The sequence below is a fragment of the Ranitomeya variabilis genome, chromosome 5 (genome assembly GCF_051348905.1).
Source record: "Ranitomeya variabilis isolate aRanVar5 chromosome 5, aRanVar5.hap1, whole genome shotgun sequence".
In the NCBI taxonomy this organism is placed as follows: Eukaryota; Metazoa; Chordata; class Amphibia; order Anura; family Dendrobatidae; genus Ranitomeya; species Ranitomeya variabilis.
The window spans coordinates 208,534,519-208,554,859 of record NC_135236.1 but is presented as its reverse complement, the minus strand read 5'-3'; the positions used below and the strand labels follow the sequence as shown (position 1 = coordinate 208,554,859).

Sequence of the window (20,341 nt, the reverse complement as noted above, 5' to 3'; positions counted from 1 at the left end):
CAGGGGCTCTCCAAACGTGACATGGTGTCTGCTAGCGATGGAGATAACTTTTCATTGAAAAAGTCAAATGGCGCTCCTTCCCTTCCGAGCCCTGCCGTGCGCCCAAACAGTGGTTTACCCCCACATATGAGGTATTAGCGTACTCAGAACAAATTGGACAACAGCGTTCGTGGTCCAGTTTCTTCTTTTACTCTTGGGAAAATAAAAAAAAATTTCGCTAAAAGATCATTTTTGTGACTAAAAAGTTAAATGTTCATTTTTTACTTCCATGTTGCTTCTGCTGCTGTGAAACACCTGAAGGGTTAATAAACTTCTTGAATGTGGTTTTGAGCACCTTGAGGGGTGCAGTTTTTAGAATGGTGTCACTTTCGGGTATTTTCAGCCATATAGAACACTCAAACTGACTTCAAATGTGAGGTGGTCCCTAAAAAAAATGGTTTTGTAAATTTTGTTGTAAAAATGAGAAATCACTGGTCAAATTTTAACCCTTATAACTTCCTAGCAAAAAAAAAATTTGTTTCCAAAATTGTGCTGATGTAAAGTAGACATGTGGGAAATGTTATTTATTAACTATTTTGTGTCACATAACTCTCTGGTTTAACAGAATAAAAATTCAAAATGTGAAAAATGCGAAATTTTCAAAATTTTTGCCAAATTTCCATTTTTTTTCACAAATAAACTCAGAAATTATCGACCTAAATTTACCACTAACATGAAGCCCAATATGTCACGAAAAAACAATCTCAGAATCGCTAGGATCCGTTGAAGCGTTCCTGAGTTATTACCTCATAAAGGGACACTGGTCAGAATTGCAAAAAACGGCAAGGTCATGAAGGGGTTAAAAAATGTGTGTACATAATTTCTACTTATCCTTTTTTATTTACTGCATATGCATTGGATCTGTCACCAAGCAGACAACAGAGAAAAAATATCCAACCATAAATATTTCCACCAGGCAGAAGAAGACATGTCTCAGAAGTAAGTAATTGCAACTTTTCCTGTGTAAGCCTTTTTCTTCCATGGGTTCATTCATCAAAAACGAAGAGCCCATTGGTTCTTTTCGTGACAATAAGAGGTCATTGGAGGTCTCTTTTTCTATAATGAAATGCCTATGACTCTGGCATCATTGTTTTGGACTTTCTGGACTGCAGCATTGCCATAACGGCTACATTGCATTATCCATATCTAGCAACAGGTGCACTCAAATATATTAAGAAGCTTATCTTTCATACTTATGGCATAGTTACTGCTTTAAAACAGAAGTGTAGAAATTTCAAGCAGCAGTGATTAGGGAAATGTTGAATCCTGATGTGCGTCTAATAAACTAAGTTCCAGTGATTTATTTACTTGTACTTCTGCTTGGCTAAGACTTTATAGATATAATTACCTGGTTGAGGTGTATGATAAATCTCAATGCTTTTAAAATGTTGCAGTTTCAATCTTCTCTTAAATAACGATTTCTTTACAATGTATTAACAATACAGGAGCTCTGGTTCCACTTATTGCAGGTAGCAATTCTAAAAGTCATTATCAACACACTAAAGGGTCTTGCCAGATGTAGGATAGGAAGCCCAACCAAAAGCTCCATTTGCAGACAATAGTGCAAAGGCCTCTCACCCCGCTAACCAGCTCTCCTGCTTTGCTGTAATGAGAGGCAAAACCTCAAAAAAAAGGTGTGTCTGTAACTGGAGTTCCTGGTTTTGACTTCCTATCCTAAGTCATGTGATAAGGCCCTTTTAAGGGTCAATTTTGACATGTATGATTGCTAGTCCTCCTCTTATCATCTTCCCTGAATAGGCTATTGACATATTTAAATTTCCAGGAAATTATTGCATAAACTATAAGTCTCACTGCCACAACATGACTCTCTCCACAATTGGAAACTTTACCACTTAGACCCTCTGTCAAAGGTCTCACATTCCACCAATCAGTTCTCATGCTTTGCACTGACGAGAGTCAAAAAATGAAATTCGCCTATAGTAGCAGCAATGCTGTCAGCTCTCAGCTTCTCACCACACTGACTGCCATGGCATGGAATCTGGAAGAGTTTATAATGATGCATAACACAGCTCTGCTGCATGTCTACACAGTAACTGCAGATATCAGTGAGGAGAGGAGGGTGGAATTTTTTTCTCCTCTGTGTGTTGCTACCTACTTATGTGTCAACCTCATGCAAAGGAAGAAGTACAAACGGCCAGAGACAAATCTCTGGTAACACCCACTTGAAGAATAACATAAATTATAACCTAAACTTTACAAACTAATATCTCAGCAACAGAGAGGACAGATTAAAAAATAAAAGTAAAAATATGTTTTACTATTTCACGCTGTGGCCAGTTTAATATGCTCAATATACAATATGCTGGTGAAAGGGTCTAATTAAATGGTTAAAATTGCCTTTTAGGATTTCTACCTCTAATAGGTGGTTCCTGTCCTCTTTTCTGAACCGACTATTTGCATATATTTTAATGTAAACAAGCCAATAACTTATATTCTTTCAGACTTAGAAAGAAACATACAGAACAACTGGAAAAGGAAGAGTTGAAGGATAACGAGGTCAGCATTCGTTTAATGGAGCAAAGTGAACTTTATATTGAGGTATGTTTGCCTGAATTCAGGAATTTAAACCCTTCCCGTCTAGGCGATTTTCCTTTTTTGTGCCATCGTTTTTCCCTCCCTTATTCCAAGGGCTATAACTTTTGTATTTTTCCCTTGAAATAGCCATATGAGGGCTTATTTTTTTGCGGGACAAGTTGTACTATGAATGACGTCATTCATTTTATCATACACTGTACTAGAAAGCGGGAAGAAATCCAAGTGCGGTGAAATTTTCAAAAAAGTGCATTTACACAATTGTTTTCTTTCTTTTTTTTTAAGCCCTTAATGACCGCCGATACGCCTTTTAATGTCGGTAGTTAAGGGTACTTGTGCCTCAGCACCACTTTTTAACGGCACTGAGAAATAAGTGTATAGCGTCCCCCAGAGTCAGAATTTCTCCGGGGTTATATTAACCCCTTTCTGACCTCGGACGGGATAGTACGTCCGAGGTCAGAAGCCCCGCTTTGATGCGGGCTCCGGCGGTGAGCCCGCATCAAAGCCGGGACATGTCAGCTGTTTTGAACAGCTGACATGTGCCCGTAATAGGCGCGGGCAGAATCGCGATCTGCCCGCGCCTATTAACTAGTTAAATGCCGCTGTCAAACGCAGACAGCGGCATTTAACTACCACATCCGGCCGGGCGGCCGGAAATGATGGCATCGCCGACCCCCGTCACATGATCGGATGTCGGCGATGCTTCAGAATAGTAACCATAGAGGTCCTTGAGACCTCTATGGTTACTGATCCCCGGCAGCTGTGCGCGCCACCCTGTGGTCGGCGCTCACAGCACACCTGATTTTCTGCTACATAGCAGCGAACAGCAGATCGCATGAAGGACCCTCCAAGTGTCATACAATTCTTCTGATATAAGACACTGGGACAACGCATGGGATTGAGACTTTTTCTTTGAGCACCAAGATTTGTCTATATTAGGGATCGGGACGATGATAAAATCTCCACAGATTAGCAGGGATCCTTGTTTTATTTTGGATAATTTAGTTCTGAGGTCTTTAATAAAAGTGATTTGACCTGAATTGGGTGCGTATATAGATGCAATTGTATACACCTTATTATTGATATTACATATCAATATTACATATCTGCCTTCATCATCCAGAACGCTATCAACAAGCTGGAACGCTATAGTATCTTTTATTGCAATCGCTACCCCTGTCTTCTTTTTCTCCGCATATGACACATAGATATGGGGGTAATTTTTATGTTGTAATCTATGTGTATCTTCACGATTTAAATGAGTTTCTTGGACACATAGTATGTCCGCTTTGAGTGCCTTGGGCTTCTTTCCATAGTAACGATCTCTTGAAAGGGCTATTTAGGCCTTTCGCATTAATGCTAGATATTTGAAATACCATCAGTTACAAAAAAGAAAAAAAAATTCAATCAGTCACCAGATACAGGATAATAATAAGGGAAGCCAAGGGGTTAAGGTTATTAACAACAACTACAACAAGTAGAGCTTGTACAACTCAGAGTCCGGTTCTATATGAACCAACTGGGTAGTCGTTCCTATCCAGTATTAGGCCGGCGTCACACTTGGCGTAAGACAATACGCCACGTATTATACGTCCGTACTACGGCCGTAATACGGAGAAATGTTCCCAAAATATTGATCCGTAGTCAGGGTGTGTCAGCGTATTTTGCGCATGGCATCCTCCGTATGTAATCCGTATGGCATCCGTACTGCGAGATTTTCGCGCAGGCTTGCAAAACCGACATCTAATGGATTTATGTGCTCAAATGTTCGGGAAAACATATATACACTATATATATATATATATATATATATATATATGTCATTCAGACACATATATATATATTCTGTATTTAGATTTCATTCAGTGCAATATCTGTGAACAGCCGGTAATTCAATTGCTGGCTTTTCATTTCTCCTGCACAAACCCGACAGGATATGAGACATGGTTTACATACAGTAAACCATCTCATATCCCCATTTTTTTTTTGCATATTCCACACTACTAATGTTAGTAGTGTGTGTATGCAAAATTTCAGCGCTGTAGCTGCTAAAATAAAGGGTTAAATGTCGGAAAAAATTGGCGTGGGCTCCCGCGCAATTTTCTCCGCCAGAATGGTAAAGCCAGTGACTGAGGGCAGATATTAATAGCCAGGAGAGGGTCCATGGTTATTGGCCCCCCCGTGGCTAAAAACATCTGCCCCCAGCCACCCCAGAAAAGGCACATCTGGAAGAAATAAACACAGCGGTTGTTTTAATAATTTATTGCTCTCTCAATCCATTTCCAGGCCCTCGCTTGGCAAAACTATTAAACGCACAAGATACATACCTTCTGATGTCCTATCACGTCCAACGAGGTAATCCATCTGAAGGGGTTAACTAATATTACAGGCACGAGCTGCGATAAACCACTCGCTCGTGCCTGTAATCCCCGGGTGCTGAAAGGAAAGCTGGATCTGTACTTACATTGAGTCGCGGTGATGCGCCCCTGCTGGATGTTCTCATGAACTGCAGCCTGGGAACTTTTTCCCACGCTGCAGGTCATATGAGGATGGAGCGCCCCCACACCGCCGCAGGGCCGAGGGGTACCCGGAGCCGGGCCTCTAGGTCTCAGTCCTGGGGTTGTCACGGTGGCTAGACCCGGTCCGTGGCCCTGTCTGTCAGTGGGGGACGTCCGGTGCAATAAGTGGTGTAGTAACGGTGTAGCGGTGCAGTTGTGGGGTGCAGGTCGCGGTAAATAACGAGGACACCAGGTTGCAGTCTCTTTACCTCTTTACTGAAGCTCTCTGGGTCCTCAGTCCAGAATACGGCTCACCAGGCTGCGCAAGTCCGGCCGGTCCAATGGCACTTCCAGAGCTCTCCTTGCAGGTGGAAATCGGTGCCTTCCTTCTAGCGCTATGTGTTGCAGTCCTTCCCTGCTGTGCTTACGGAAAGTACCCCACAACTGTTGTGTCTGTTTCTCGTGTTCCCTCACAACAACTTAATTCGCAATGATCTTCCTCGTCCCTCCAGATACTATGGTAGGAACGCACCCGTATGACGGGGAGGCTCGGAGATCTTCCGGGACTCTATCTGCGCCCCTCTCCTGTTGGTACCCCCCTTTTGCCTTCCTGGGTGATGCGTGAGACAGTCCGCCTAAAGCTAACTGCCCTGCCGTAGGTCTGAGGTATGGCTTGAAACTCTTTACCTCCTCGGCGTTCCGGCCACCGGTAGTGCGCCTCAGTAAGGTGCTGCCTCTTTCAGCACAACCCTCACTGGTATCTCCTTTCGCTTGATTTCGTTTCTCACTCAGCACAATCTATCTCGCTTCTTAGTCCTTTCTTGAGTCCCGCCGCTTCCAGGAGCCTGCGCGGACCCGTTACGTTCTTTCAATGCCAAGCCTCTGCCAGGATCCCACCCCTGGCAGAGACCCTACAGTCTCTCCCTTCACAACACCCCCTGCCACGGGGTGTTGCTCCGTTCAATCCCGTCAGCGTTCTCTCTAACTTCCTGCCTGACCCCCAGTTTACCCACTATGGTGGGGAGTGGCCTAATGAATAGCACCCTTAGCTCCCCCCGGAGGCCCAGCTGTGAAATGTATTGGTGACTGTGATACCTGCTCAGAGAACTCCTTCAGTGCCATCGAACGCACCATGGCCCCCCTTAGTGGCTGAGCCATGATACTGCAACGACCAGGACTCTGGGGCGCTGCAAGGACATCCACCAGGGGGCGCATCACCGCGACTGAACGAAATGTAGGTCAATTACCTACATTTCATTCATTCGCCGGGGATTACAAGCACGAGCACACCGCTGCATTAGCAGGGCTCCTGCCTGTAAAATAATTAACCCCTTCAGATGGATTACTTCGTGGGACGTGACGGTTCAGCTGAGGGTATGTATCTTGTGCGTTTATTATTTTGCCAAGCGAGGGCCTGGAAATGGATTAAGAGAGCAATAAATTATTAAAACAACCGCTGTGTTTATTTCATTAAAATACTTTTAAATCATGTGTGTGTGTGTTTTTTAACCCTTTCATACAATTGGATTATTAATGGATAGGTGTCATAATTGACGCCTCTCCATTATTAATCTGACTTAATGTCACCTTACAATAGCAAGGTGGCATTAACCCTTCATTACCCCATATCCCACCGCTACAGGGAGTGGGAAGAGAGTGGCCAAGTGCCAGAATAGGCGCATCTTCCAGATGTGCCTTTTCTGGGGTGGCTGGGGGCAGATGTTTGTAGCCAGGGGGGGGCCAATAACCGTGGACCCTCTCCTGGCTATTAATATCTGCCCTCAGTCACTGGCTTTACCACTGTGGCGGAGAAAATTGCGTGGGAGCCCACGTCGGGTTTGTGCAGGAGAAATGAAAAGCCGGCAATTAAATTACCGACTTTTCACTAACACCGCTGCGTATTTCTCGCAAGTCACACTGCTGGTCCGTGTGTAATCCGTATTTTTCTCGCCCCCATAGACTTTCATTGGCGATTTTTTTTGCGCAATACGCTGACAAACGCAGCATGCTACGATTTTGTACGGCCGTAGAAAGCCGTATAATACTGAACCATAATATACGGCTGATAGGAGCAGCCCCATTGAGAATAATTGTGCCGTATGTTATGCGAGTTTTACGGATGTAGTTTCTGCGCTCTTACGTCCGTAAAACTCGCCAGTGTGACGCCGGCCTTAAAGGGGGGAGAGAATAGAAAAAACGAAAGTGTTATTCTCAAGTCCCTTCAACCTGCCAGCCAGGCAAAAAAAATAACAGTGTGGTGTCCCAGCATAGGCACATAGGGGATACATAATAGTTACAGAGTACTTGCATGAGAATCAGATCCATTCTTTGTTCAGTGTCGGGGGTCTTTTCTTTAGTGTGGAGCTGGTATCTTCATCCACTGACGTCAGGGACCATTCCTGGAGCAGGGTCATGGCCTCTCTGGGAGACGCAAGGACGTGTGAAGTTCCGTTTTTCGTCACGATGAGCTTTACTGGATATCCCCATTTGTAGACAATACTGTTGTCCCGCAGAATCTTGGTTGCGGATGAGAATTCCCGCCTCCTGTTCAGGGTTGTCGCAGACAAGTCGGTGAACACTACGATGTTCCGGAATCTTTCTGGAAGTTCTTGCTTTGCTGACGCTGCCTTGGTCACTGCCTTCTTGAAGTGGTAGAAGTGCAGCCTGGCTATTACGTCTCGCGGTGCGGAGCTGGGAGCAGACTTTGGTTTGGGGATCCGATGTGCCCTGTCAATCAGCAGGTCTCTCTGTTCTGCTGACGGCACCAGAATTGTAAAAAAGTCCATTAGAAACTCCTTTAGTGTATCCACTGACACGCTCTCGGGGATTCCTCTGAAACGTAGGTTACTGCGCCTGGATCGGTCTTCTAAGTCTGCAAGCTTCAGTTTTCGAGCTGGCGTTTTTAATGATACCATTTCGGTGCAGATACGTTCTTTTGATTGCCCGTTATTGCATTCTAATGCAATGTCGCGGCGACCAAAAAAAACGTAATTCTGGCGTTTCTAATTTTTTTCTCGCTACCCTGTTTAGCAATCAGGTTAATGCTTTTTTTTATTGATAGATTGGGCGATTCTGAACTCGCCGATACCAAATATGTGTAGGTTTGATTTTTTTTTTTATTGATTTATTTTGAATGGGGCGAAGGGGGGTGATTTAAACTTTTATATTTTTTTTATTTTTTTCACATTTTTTGTACTTTTTTTTTTACTTTTGCCATGCTTCAATAGCCTCCATAGGAGGCTAGAAGCTGGCACAACGCGATCGGCTCTGCTACATAGCAGCGATCATCAGATCGCTGCTATGCAGCAGAAATGCAGGTGTGCTATGAGCGCCGACCACAGGGTGGCACTCACAGCTACCGGGGATCAGTAACCATAGAGGTCTCAAGGACCTCTATGGTTACTATACAGAAGCAACGCTGACCCCCGATCATGTGACGGGGGTCAGCGATGCGCTCATTTCCGGCCGCCCGGCTGGAAGCGCCGGTTAAATGCCGCTGTCTGTGTTTGACAGCGGCATTTAACTAGTTAATAGCGGCGGGTGAATTGCGATTTCACCTGCCGCTATTGCGGGCACATGTCAGCTGTTCAAAACAGCTGACATGTCCCAGCTTTGATGCAAGCTCACCGCCGGAGCCCGCATCAAAGCGGGGGTTCTGACCTCGGACGTACTATCCCGTCCGAGGTAATTAAATACATAACAGATCAAGGCATAGAAAAACTAAGTAATATTTCTAATAGATATATAAACCAATAGACCCCTATGCCAATATAATATAAAAAAGGACCATTAAATCAGGATAAGTCGCTATAACATGTACAACGAAAAAAAACTATGAGTCCAAGGACCCAAAGGAAACGACCCAAAATATCCAAATGATGATGAAGTATAAAAATATAATTTTTATTATGCACAAATGTTATAATAGAAACATCAAATTTGAGAAACAGGTGAGGCAGTGTGCCACAGGGTGTGCACAGACACCACTAGAGAAACATACACAGGACGCACGGAGCCGGGATCCCAACACACACCCATAAGTATACATGGTAGACAAGGGAAAGGTCCATACTAATATGCTCCAAGCTGGACTATGCATACAGGCATATGTATAATCAAAGAAAGGGGACCAAAGTACCAATATTGAAATAAGAGTATGCACATTACCTAGATGGAAACAGGTTGGTGGAGTGGATCCAGGGTCCGTGCGCCCTCCCCGACGCACGTTTCGGTGTAAAACCTTCCTCAGGGGGATATCAGAGAAGCTAAAGTGTGCCGACTTATAACAGCCCAAGACCGGAAGTGCCGCGCCGCAACCGGAAGTAGCGGTTGCCAGGGAAACCTATCAGCGTGTCTCACTAACAAACCGGACGTCTAACAGGGCGGTATTGCTGTATGAAGCGCCGCACATCACCACACGCCCAGTCGGCACAGGGCCCTGTGACTCCCGACGGTGAGTGTGTAGCGGCGCAAACGCAGCATAGCCGTCCCTAGAGAAGAGAAAAACGCGCATGCGCATAAGGAATGCAGAGACCGGACTCCATTTTAAAATAGGGAAAAACCCAGGCACGTACTACAGTGACAGAGATATCAGCAGATAACATGGTGAGTATGACACAAAGTGCAGATATAAGCATGGGAAATTTATGGCAACTAAATATCAAGTTAAATAACATAAAACAAGCCATACAGGATGTATCAATATATAACCAGAGACAAGAGCACAAGGAAATATCACCGCATCCAGATACCGATATAGAATATTCATTGAAAGACATCTTGTTATCACATAAAAAACATGCTGTGCATTTCCAAATGTACTCCACTCCAAATAAAGAATATTGAAATCCATGCAAATTCTGTAAAGATGGTCATCAACTTCCACAGGATGTAATTTGTCCAAAAAATCAACTTGTCCATAGGTCCACGTCAACATCACACGACATCAATAAGAAGGAAAAAGGTTGGCACAACTAAAGCTGAAATGTAGGAAAAAATAACACATAAATAACAGAATATTAAAAAAAATAATAAAAACAAAACTGAACTAAAAAAGTGTCCCGCACAGGAGTGCAGCAGGAGGGAATCACAGAAAAGACGAGAAATTGAAGTGCTCGTTAAGACCCCGTGGCTGGACAGTGTCAAGTGTCCAGATCCATCGGGATTCCAACTGCGAGAGGCGCTGAGAGATATTGCCCCCCCGGATACCCAAGTCGATGGAATCAATCCCCTTAACGCGTAAACCTTTGCTATTGCACTTATGATAGATCTTAAAGTGTTTTGGTATTGTTTTCAGGAGGGATGTATCCTCCTGTTCACTGGCCGCCTCAATGCCACGCACGTGCTCCCTGACCCGTACCTTAAGTTGGCGTGTGGTCAGGCCGACATAAATCAGGGAGCACGGACATGTGGCGTAGTAGATAACATTCCTCGACTCACAATTTATAGATCTCGCAATTTGAAATCTATTATGTCCAGATGAGTCAAAAAATGAATCACTACTATCAATGTTTACACAGGCGACACAGCGTCCACAAGGCCTACAACCCCTCCTGATAGGGACATTATCCAAAAATGTACGAGGGGACATGCTTTCATAATGACTCCGTACCAACCGGTCCCGTAGGTTTTTTGCACGACGAAAGGTTATAGCAGGCTTCTTAGGAATAATTTTTGAAATGGTGTTATCGGTCATCAAGATGGGCCAAGCTTTTGTAAGGGCAGCACGCACCGACTCGGATTGGGTACTGAAATTAGTGACAAACCTCATCACATTACTTTCATTTCTATCCGAGCGAGTATGATACAATAGGGAGTCCCTATTAGACCACTTGGCCCTATGATAGGCCCTCTTGATAGACCTACGGCTATAACCTCTTTCCAAAAACCGTTGACTCAATTTTTCTGCCTCCACCTCAAACAATGCTTGCGTGGAACAGATACGCCGTAATCTCAAAAACTGGCCTACCGGTATAGCACGGACCATATGGCCAGGGTGCGAGGAGGAGGCATGGAGCAGCATATTAGTGGATGTGGGCTTACGAAATATATTCGTGCCGATTTTACCGTCGGGCTCTCTACATAGAGACACATCAAGAAATTCAATTTTCTCCCGATGTTGATTAACGGTAAGGCGGATATTCAAATCATTATTATTAACTCCTTCAAAAAACAGATTCAGAGACGAAGAGGAACCCTGCCAGATGAGAAAGACATCGTCGATGTACCGCGCCCATAACAAGACGCAGTCCACCGACGACGGCCGCTCATCTGCCAGGAAGAGGTCCCTCTCCCACAGCCCCAGGAAAAGATTAGCATATGAGGGGGCAAAGGCCGCCCCCATAGCTGTGCCCTGGAGCTGGAGGTAGAGGGACCCCTTAAAAGTAAAAAAGTTGTGAGTCAAAGTAAACTCTAACAACTCTAAAACAAGAGCTCTGAACCTGGAGGAGTAGTCGGATGTGTCCAAAAAGAATTTAACGGCCCTCAAGCCGTCCTGATGCCGAATACTAGTGTATAAAGACTCGACATCAGCTGTAGCTAAAAGAGTGTCAGGATCAAGACAGAGCCCATCAACTATACGAAGCAACTGTGTCGTGTCTTTGAGGAAGGAAGGAAGACCCACCACCAATGGCTGTAAAATGGAATCAATCCATTTATTAATATTCTCCAGGAAATTCCCCCGTCCCGACACAATTGGACGCCCAGGGGGGACACTGATGTTTTTGTGCACTTTAGGGGTCCGAGGTCAGAGAGGGGTTAAAGGAATTGAGACAGTAACTAGATCAATTAGAGGGGATGACTGGGAACATGCACTACGTTGTCGGGACGCATAATGGATATTGGCTTTGAACGCACGTTTTCCAGAAGGCCTTAATTATAAAAGTGATCTTCTATATTTTTATTAGATCGCTCTGCTGGATCTTTGGAGTATTCAGTTAACATCTTACTGTTTTTTGTGTATATGATGAATGTCTTGTGTATCATTACCATTCGATGTAAAAATATCACATCACTTTTTTCTCTTTCCAACATGTGGGTTTTGTTTTTCTTGTTTTTTGTTTGAATATAACCTCAGCTATGCTAATTTGCGTAAACAGGTTTTCAACTAATCCTATTAATATGAAATGTCTTCACACAACGTACGCATGTGTTAAATATGTATATACTTATTATAAAATGCATTCTCATGATATTGTTATCTTATATATAATGTAACAAAACACTCCGGGATCGCCTTTGCTGGGGTCAAAGGTCACGTGGTTTGTGCATTAAACTCTTAGGCGACAGCAGGTTTCCAAGTAGACTGACCTCAGGTCAGATTTATTAAGTGAAAGCAAATACAGAAAACAAATCATAAAAAGAAATCCTTGCCTGTCCGGCGCTAACTATACAGATACGTTCCTAACTAACAACTGGGGGAGCTTCTCCCACCCAGCTAACATTACATAGATCATGAGCATAGCTCTCACTCACGTTTGTCTCACACAGACAGGCATTCTGTGTGCCCCAGGCTGACGCCTGTTTCCTCCAGCTGGTCATCTTTTAAACCTGCACTTATTAACCCATGAGTATGCTGAAGACACAGAGCAGCCTAACTCACATAGGACAGGTATCTAGGCGAGACATACCTGCCCCCAACTACCAGACCGACATGACTCTTACATATCCCCCCCCTCTGCTCAGACCACTCCGGTCGAGCAAGGACACCCCCAAAACAGTGCACTCGGGATAGGGCATCGGCGTTTCCCATCTGCGCCCCTGGGCGATGCTCTACTGTGAAAGAGTAAGCCTGCAGGGCAAGGAACCAGCGAGTTACCCTACTATTACGGTCCTTGTGGAGGTGCATCCACTTGAGAGGGGCATGGTCCGTGACCAGCTTAAACTTCCTACCTGCCAGGTAATACTTGAGGGAGTCGAGAGCCCATTTAATGGCTAGGCACTCTTTTTCAACCACGGCATACCTCTGCTCATGTACATTTAATTTCCGGCTGAGGTAGAGGACCGGGTGTTCCACTCCGTCCTTCACCTGGGAAAGTACAGCTCCGATACCAGTATCAGAGGCATCCGTTTGCACCACAAACTCGCTGCTGAAATTGGGAGTCACTAGTACGGGCTGAGAGCACAAAGCCCGTTTCAGGCTGTAGAAGGCCTCTTCGGCCGCTGAAGTCCACTTTACCATGACGGAATCCTTCCCTTTGGTAAGATCCGTCAAGGGGGTGGCAATGGCTGCAAAGTTGGGTATGAACCGGCGATAATAGCCGGCAATCCCCAGGAACGCTTGAACTTGTTTCTTGTTCACTGGCTGCGGCCAGCTCTGAATAGCCTGTATTTTATCGATCTGGGGCTTAATCACTCCTCTGCCTATCACGTAGCCCAAATATCGGGCTTCTTCAAGCCCGATGTGACATTTCTTGGGGTTCGCAGTTAAGCCTGCTTCTCGCAGGTCATCAATCACCGCCTGTACTTTCTGGAGGTGAGTCCCCCAGTCCATGCTGTAAATTACGATGTCATCGAGGTAGGCAGAAGCGTACTGCCTGTGGGGCCTCAAGACTCGATCCATCAGTCTCTGGAACGTTGCTGGTGCTCCGTGAAGTCCAAATGGCATGTAGATATACTGGAACAGACCTTCTGGTGTAGCAAATGCCGTCTTCTCTCTGGCCGCCTCGGCCAGAGGGATCTGCCAGTACCCCTTTGTTAGATCCAGGGTCGTAATGTATCGGGCTTTACCAAGCCGGTCGATCAACTCATCGACCCGGGGCATAGGATACGCATCAAATTTAGAAGCCGCATTCAGTTTCCTAAAGTCATTACAAAATCTTATGGAGCCATCCGGCTTGGGTATCAGTAGTGGAGCATTCATATAACTCGTCAAACTCAATTTGACAGGTGGACACGCCCCTATCAAGCTGTATCAAAGTGTGTAACCCCTCCCCCCTGACAGCTGTCCTCCTTGTCTTCTAACAGCAGCTGCCACACAGCTCCCCCTCCCTTTTTATATAATTTAATTTGTTAATAGAGTGAATATTATCTCCGTAATTGTTTTATATATTTATAGGGGATAACGCGCGCATTATGTATGCGGGCGTGTTACAACATGACTGTTATCCCCGTAATTGTTTTATATTAGAGTTTATATTTATATATATGTATGCGGGCATGTTACAACATGTCTGTTATCCCTGTAACTGTTTTATATTAGAGTTTATATTTATATATATGTATGCGAGCATGCTACAACATGAATATTATCCCCGGGGCATGTTACAACATGCCCCTGGGCATGTTACAACATGCCTGTTATCCCCGTAATTGTTTTATTTGTTTTATACGTTTATAAAAAAAAAAAAAAAAAAAAAAAAAAAAAAAAAAAAAAAAAAAAAGCAAACGACAGGGTATTGTAAAAAAGTAAAAGATATTTATTGTAAATAAACACAGCTCAAATACATTTTCAACACTGCAGCGCACAAAATAAATAACACATTGGTTATACAGCAACAAATTTCTTACAAAAAATAAACAGTATCGCTTGAATATACATCATTACGTTTCTTACAAAAATAATACGGTGTTACAACTCATGTACGCTCATATTTATCAAGCACACTCTTTACATCGTGAGCCACAGGGTTTGCAGCATCGGTAGAGACCTTCTTTTAGGTAGCAGAGTTCCACGTGTGGTGCCTAATGGCGGGGAATGTAAAGATTGGACTGTACGAGGCGTAGGGGATAGTTTCTGCGGCGTAGATACAGCGTGTGTCTCGCTGCTGGAAATTTTTAGTTCGTCTAAAAGCTTCCTAGTAGTGGGATTACCAACAACTGTAGACGGTATATTTAGCTCGGCCATAGCCCGCATAAATGCTTCCCAACCCGGCGGTAAATTTCTGCCGGTCAGAGCGTGACTCTGCGTAGTACTACGTACCAAATCCAGTAAGTTAGACCCAGGCATTACAGATCCTTTGAAAATAAATTCAGCTTTATTATTCCAGTCTGTAACATTTTTATTCTGTAGTAACCTGTTTAGTAAAAATTCAGCATTCTTTTTATATCTCTGGTTTATGTGGCTGACAATTTCAGCGATCTCTCGATTTTTATCAGAGTCGGTATTTGACAATTGTTGCTGACCAGGATCAGGAGGGCTAACGAGATTTAAAGCCGTTACTTCTTTTGAGCTCTGCCGCGTATGCACCAAGTATCTTTGTAGCGCCGCGCTATACATCTTAATTTTCACATCATCTGGAATGTCACGACGATGTAAAATGTCGCTAATTTCGCCATCAAGGCGTTGAATAACGCTGTCGCGTATGTTAGCTGTAGCGCCGGGTCTTAGTTTGTCTAGCTCCTGTTTGGGGACTAGATACATTTTCTCTGTATGCTCCATTATCTTCCCGCGAGCAGGCTTGTTATTATAGGGATTGCAAAAGCTAAAAGAGGGCCGATAAACCCGCCGGCCTGCTTTAGTAGCCGCTTCTTTTTCTTTATGGGCTGCGATCTGTCGCTCAGGGTTCTTATAGCTTTACGCCACTTCTTTAATATGCCTTTTTGCCGCTCTTTCAGGGGAATCCTGCCTTTTAAGATGTTTAAAGCAATCTCGCCTATGGCTGTAATTAAATCATTGCTCGCATTGCGCAAAATAGACTTTCGGACAGCCGGGGTTGCCTTCACCAGAGTTTTTAAGAGAGCCCAGTTACGACGGAGTCTCTCAGACATCTTTACAGCACAACGCACACAGCGTGGAATGTCTGATACCCGGGTAAAATTCACTTTTTAGAAGTGATTTTCTTTTGAACATAAACCGCGGGCAACGCTGGTGGAAACAAGCCGGTCCTTAAACGATGCTCCTCAGGGGTATTAGCTCTCAAATCTACAAGTAAATACCCATAAGGCTCCCGCGTGGCATCCTCAAAAGCTTCTAGGAAAAAACGCGTTTTTCCGGGATACATCTGGCGAGCTAGAGTTAAAATTTGTAATTTATCTCGGGGGTTTTTAAAAAGCACCATGTATTTTGTGTTTAAATTTATCGTACGACTTTTCTTGCCCTGGCAAAATATGTTTTGAACCAGGTAGAAAATGCTGAGATTTCTGTGGTGCACATACTTGGTAAAGGCTTTTTCTATCTCACAATTTTCACTAGCACTCTCCATGAGGTCATCAACAATAGCCAAATTCACCTTCTCCGGCGGGAATAATTCATCATCTACGAATGTATTCGGCAGACCCTCCACAAATCTGGCGTGGGGAAAAGAGAGAGAGATTTCATCATATAGTTTCTGCCAACACGAATAAAACCAAACAATATTATCAGGCTTCTGAGAAAAATTAGTTTCAATATTATACAGCAGCTGTTTTACAAAATAGCTCTTCCCAGAATTAGACGGTCCCGCTAGAATGCATGAGAATGGGTGTTGCAAGCGTGTATCCATCGGCGTAATACTCTGCTAATACCCAAAAGGCAGGGTTGTGAAATCGTCAATTAGTCGCCGCTTTGTATAAACGCACTTTTGTGTTTTGCGTAACGGCCTCGTTTCAATCTCCCAGCACTTTTTATTTCTTACAATGGACGGCTGTTGTACGACAATACGTTTCTGCGTATCTGTGTCAGAATTGCTCGGGTAGTCCAGAACTAGATCTTTTAGACTGTTGAAATTAATAGATTGAGAGTTACCAACATTTAGTGTTATACCCTTAACTTTTAAGACAGTTTTACCCGTGTTGAGTTTGTACCCGTAAGTTTTGGGGCCCGCGGATACAAATTCTGTGATGTGTGTACCATCGGGTATTTCACTGGTCAGCTCCCCCAGGTAATCGCCTAAAGGCGGCTGCCACTCACCATCTCTCTGTACAAAAATAACAGAATCTGTGTCGTGATAAAGGCACCTCTCCTGCAGCCGGTCCAGCAGCGAATAGAGCTCTAGCCGGGCATACGCTGTTGTAAAACACGCTATAAAAATGTTTGTGCTTTTGTTGACTGTGTGGTGGCCTTCTGCGTATTTCCAGTTAATGGTTGCGGTGTCATCATCAAGGAAATGTAACATCGAGATGTCATAGTAAGGCAGGAACAGCTGCTTAAAAAGCTCATCTGGATCCCTAACAATGCTGGTACATGTTAGATTAGATCTCTGAGCAAACTTCCCCCATAAAGAATTTAAGAAAAGCTTGGAGATCTGTCTCTTAGCGGGGTTGACCGCTATATTTTCAGGGCGTAATTGCACATCTTCTTTTTCAAGAAAGGCGTCAATGTACTGCCTTTTCTTGGCGTCATCAGTGCACCAGCTAGGGTAACCAGAGGCTTCCTGCTTCTCCCGCAGATGTAATTTAATGTACGGTGCAAACAGATCATCAGTGGTTTTAGGAAAATGCCATATTTCATAGATGTGGGCGATCCGATACCCTTTTTCTATCGCCATCTCGAGCTCTACAGTGCACCAGGTGCCTGACAATGCACGCTCTTCATCACTATGCGCACAAATATCTGCCTGGGAATTTACAGCGCATGTGTAGCATAGGGGAAACATTAATTTTTTGTTGAGTTTTACCGGCAGAACTGGAAAAAATAAATCTCTCGGCGGGTAGACCTTGACTTTAGCAATGCCAAAGTATTTTTTAATGAATCCAAAATTGTCATAGATGATGTCTGGATGCCCTACAGGGTATGTTTTAGTTTTGTTTACAAAGGGGTACAGACTGGTGAAATCGTAGTAATGTAAACTCTCTCCATCTGTCAGATGGTGATAGAGCTTAATGGCGTTAGTTCGCCCGCCATAAAGAGCATCACGGGGGTCTAAAGGAACGGGGAACTCCATCTGTTTGAGAAATGATTGAAGGTTAGAATCATTTTCAACCATCTCATGCCACTCATGCTCCCACATCACTCTTATTGTGTAGCCGCAGACCTGTAAGTAACGCTTTTTAGCTAGAAAGGTGTAATATAACTGGCCGTAGGACGTGTTTGTGACCCCATTCCTGTCATTTTCATTATAGCACACGGGACACCCGTGATAAAAACATCCCTGAAATTCAAAGGCTATGTGTTGTCCGTTAACATAGGCATAACCATCTAGAAAATATTTCCCGACTCGTTTTTCACCGCCTCTCAATGCGTGGCGGATGTCGATGTTCTCGGAGTGGGCTACATACATGAGCCATTGTATGGCCGGTGACGAGTAGCGCTTTTTTGCCTTGTGATAATTATCACCAGGCAAAATGCCGATGGTCTTTTTTGGGAGAAATTTAAATCTGTACATTGCCATACACACCGAAGCCAGGGTGATGAGCTGAAAAGGATCAACACATCTGCTCACTACAACCGTTTGCTTTTGACGCTTACAGTATTTTTTGACATTTTTCTGTGTCATCTGCATAATACGCTCTCTATAGATCTCGCAGGCGTGTCTCAGAATTTCAACATCTTGTTTGCAATAAGATTTTAGCTCAGCCTTGAAGTCAAAAGATGTATTCACCTGTGTCGCATACCACTCCAGGAACTCTACTTTCTCACCAGGTGACATGTACTCCGTCCCATAATATTTTACATCGGGTATGGGGCCTACATAGTTTTGGTTTTCTCGGGTATTAAAAAAGTGTGGAAAATGTCCTTTGCCTCCTGAAAAACCCATGGCCTGTGGTAATTTACTGAGTTTCATGGGGATAAAATTTAGAGAGTCTATGAACCTTATAGACAGATCGGGTAGCGTCACACACAAGAGGCGACCGCCTTGGGTTATCAACTTTACCTGTAGTTTTTCAGAAATCAGTTCCTTAACAATAAAGTATGAGTCGTATCTACCACCTGACTGGCGCTACTTTCAGAGCGGCAATACAGCTAATGGTAAAACCGTATTCATATTGTTCCATGATCAACATTACTACGGTATCAAAAATATGAAGGGCTTTATCGGTGCTAATTACTTTTGCGAACGCTGCAATTCTGTGTTTCATCACAAGAGCAATCATTCCTGTCAGTATTTTTGTAAGTCGTGTCAGAGAGCTGATTGTGTAGAAGCCGTTGGCGAGCAACAACCCAGGTGCCCTATTTGCCGGGCTTATTGCCGATCGAGCGTGTGCTTAGATTATCACAAACAACTGGGTGTAGGCGACCCAGCATTCTGCAGGCTTAAAACATTTTGTGATAAATGCAACCGTTTTGTTTTCAGAAATAGCGAGACTGAGCATAAATGTAAAGGTTTGCGCTGCCCTGTATGTCGCTGCCGTATAAATAAATTCGACGCTCATCTTTGTTACATGCGGCGGTATGTAGCGCAGGATGAGACGGATTGTTATATCTTTTATGATTTTGAATGTATGCAGGAGACAGGCACGCACATTCCGAATTACATTTATGCTACAACGCTGTATGGTCACCCCTCCTGGGAGTTTGAGGGGGATACCTGTACACATGACTTTGTACAGTTCTTTACAAGCGGTAAATTTTCAGATCACACATTTATTGCCCACAATGGTGGTAGATACGACTCATACTTTATTGTTAAGGAACTGATTTCTGAAAAACTACAGGTAAAGTTGATAACCCAAGGCGGTCGCCTCTTGTGTGTGACGCTACCCGATCTGTCTATAAGGTTCATAGACTCTCTAAATTTTATCCCCATGAAACTCAGTAAATTACCACAGGCCATGGGTTTTTCAGGAGGCAAAGGACATTTTCCACACTTTTTTAATACCCGAGAAAACCAAAACTATGTAGGCCCCATACCCGATGTAAAATATTATGGGACGGAGTACATGTCACCTGGTGAGAAAGTAGAGTTCCTGGAGTGGTATGCGACACAGGTGAATACATCTTTTGACTTCAAGGCTGAGCTAAAATCTTATTGCAAACAAGATGTTGAAATTCTGAGACACGCCTGCGAGATCTATAGAGAGCGTATTATGCAGATGACACAGAAAAATGTCAAAAAATACTGTAAGCGTCAAAAGCAAACGGTTGTAGTGAGCAGATGTGTTGATCCTTTTCAGCTCATCACCCTGGCTTCGGTGTGTATGGCAATGTACAGATTTAAATTTCTCCCAAAAAAGACCATCGGCATTTTGCCTGGTGATAATTATCACAAGGCAAAAAAGCGCTACTCGTCACCGGCCATACAATGGCTCATGTATGTAGCCCACTCCGAGAACATCGACATCCGCCACGCATTGAGAGGCGGTGAAAAACGAGTCGGGAAATATTTTCTAGATGGTTATGCCTATGTTAACGGACAACACATAGCCTTTGAATTTCAGGGATGTTTTTATCACGG

General features: G+C 43.9%; 1 protein-coding gene across 1 annotated transcript in view; it reads left to right on the top strand.

Moving 5' to 3' along the window:
• Nucleotides 1-20,341, top strand: part of MYO5C (myosin VC) — a 425,456-nt gene that overhangs the window by 338,168 nt on the left and 66,947 nt on the right. Inside the window, exons 31-32 of the mRNA XM_077263765.1 lie at nucleotides 915-978; nucleotides 2,502-2,598. Of these exons, the coding sequence (XP_077119880.1) occupies nucleotides 915-978; nucleotides 2,502-2,598 (161 nt within the window). The remainder of the gene's footprint in view (nucleotides 1-914; nucleotides 979-2,501; nucleotides 2,599-20,341) is intronic.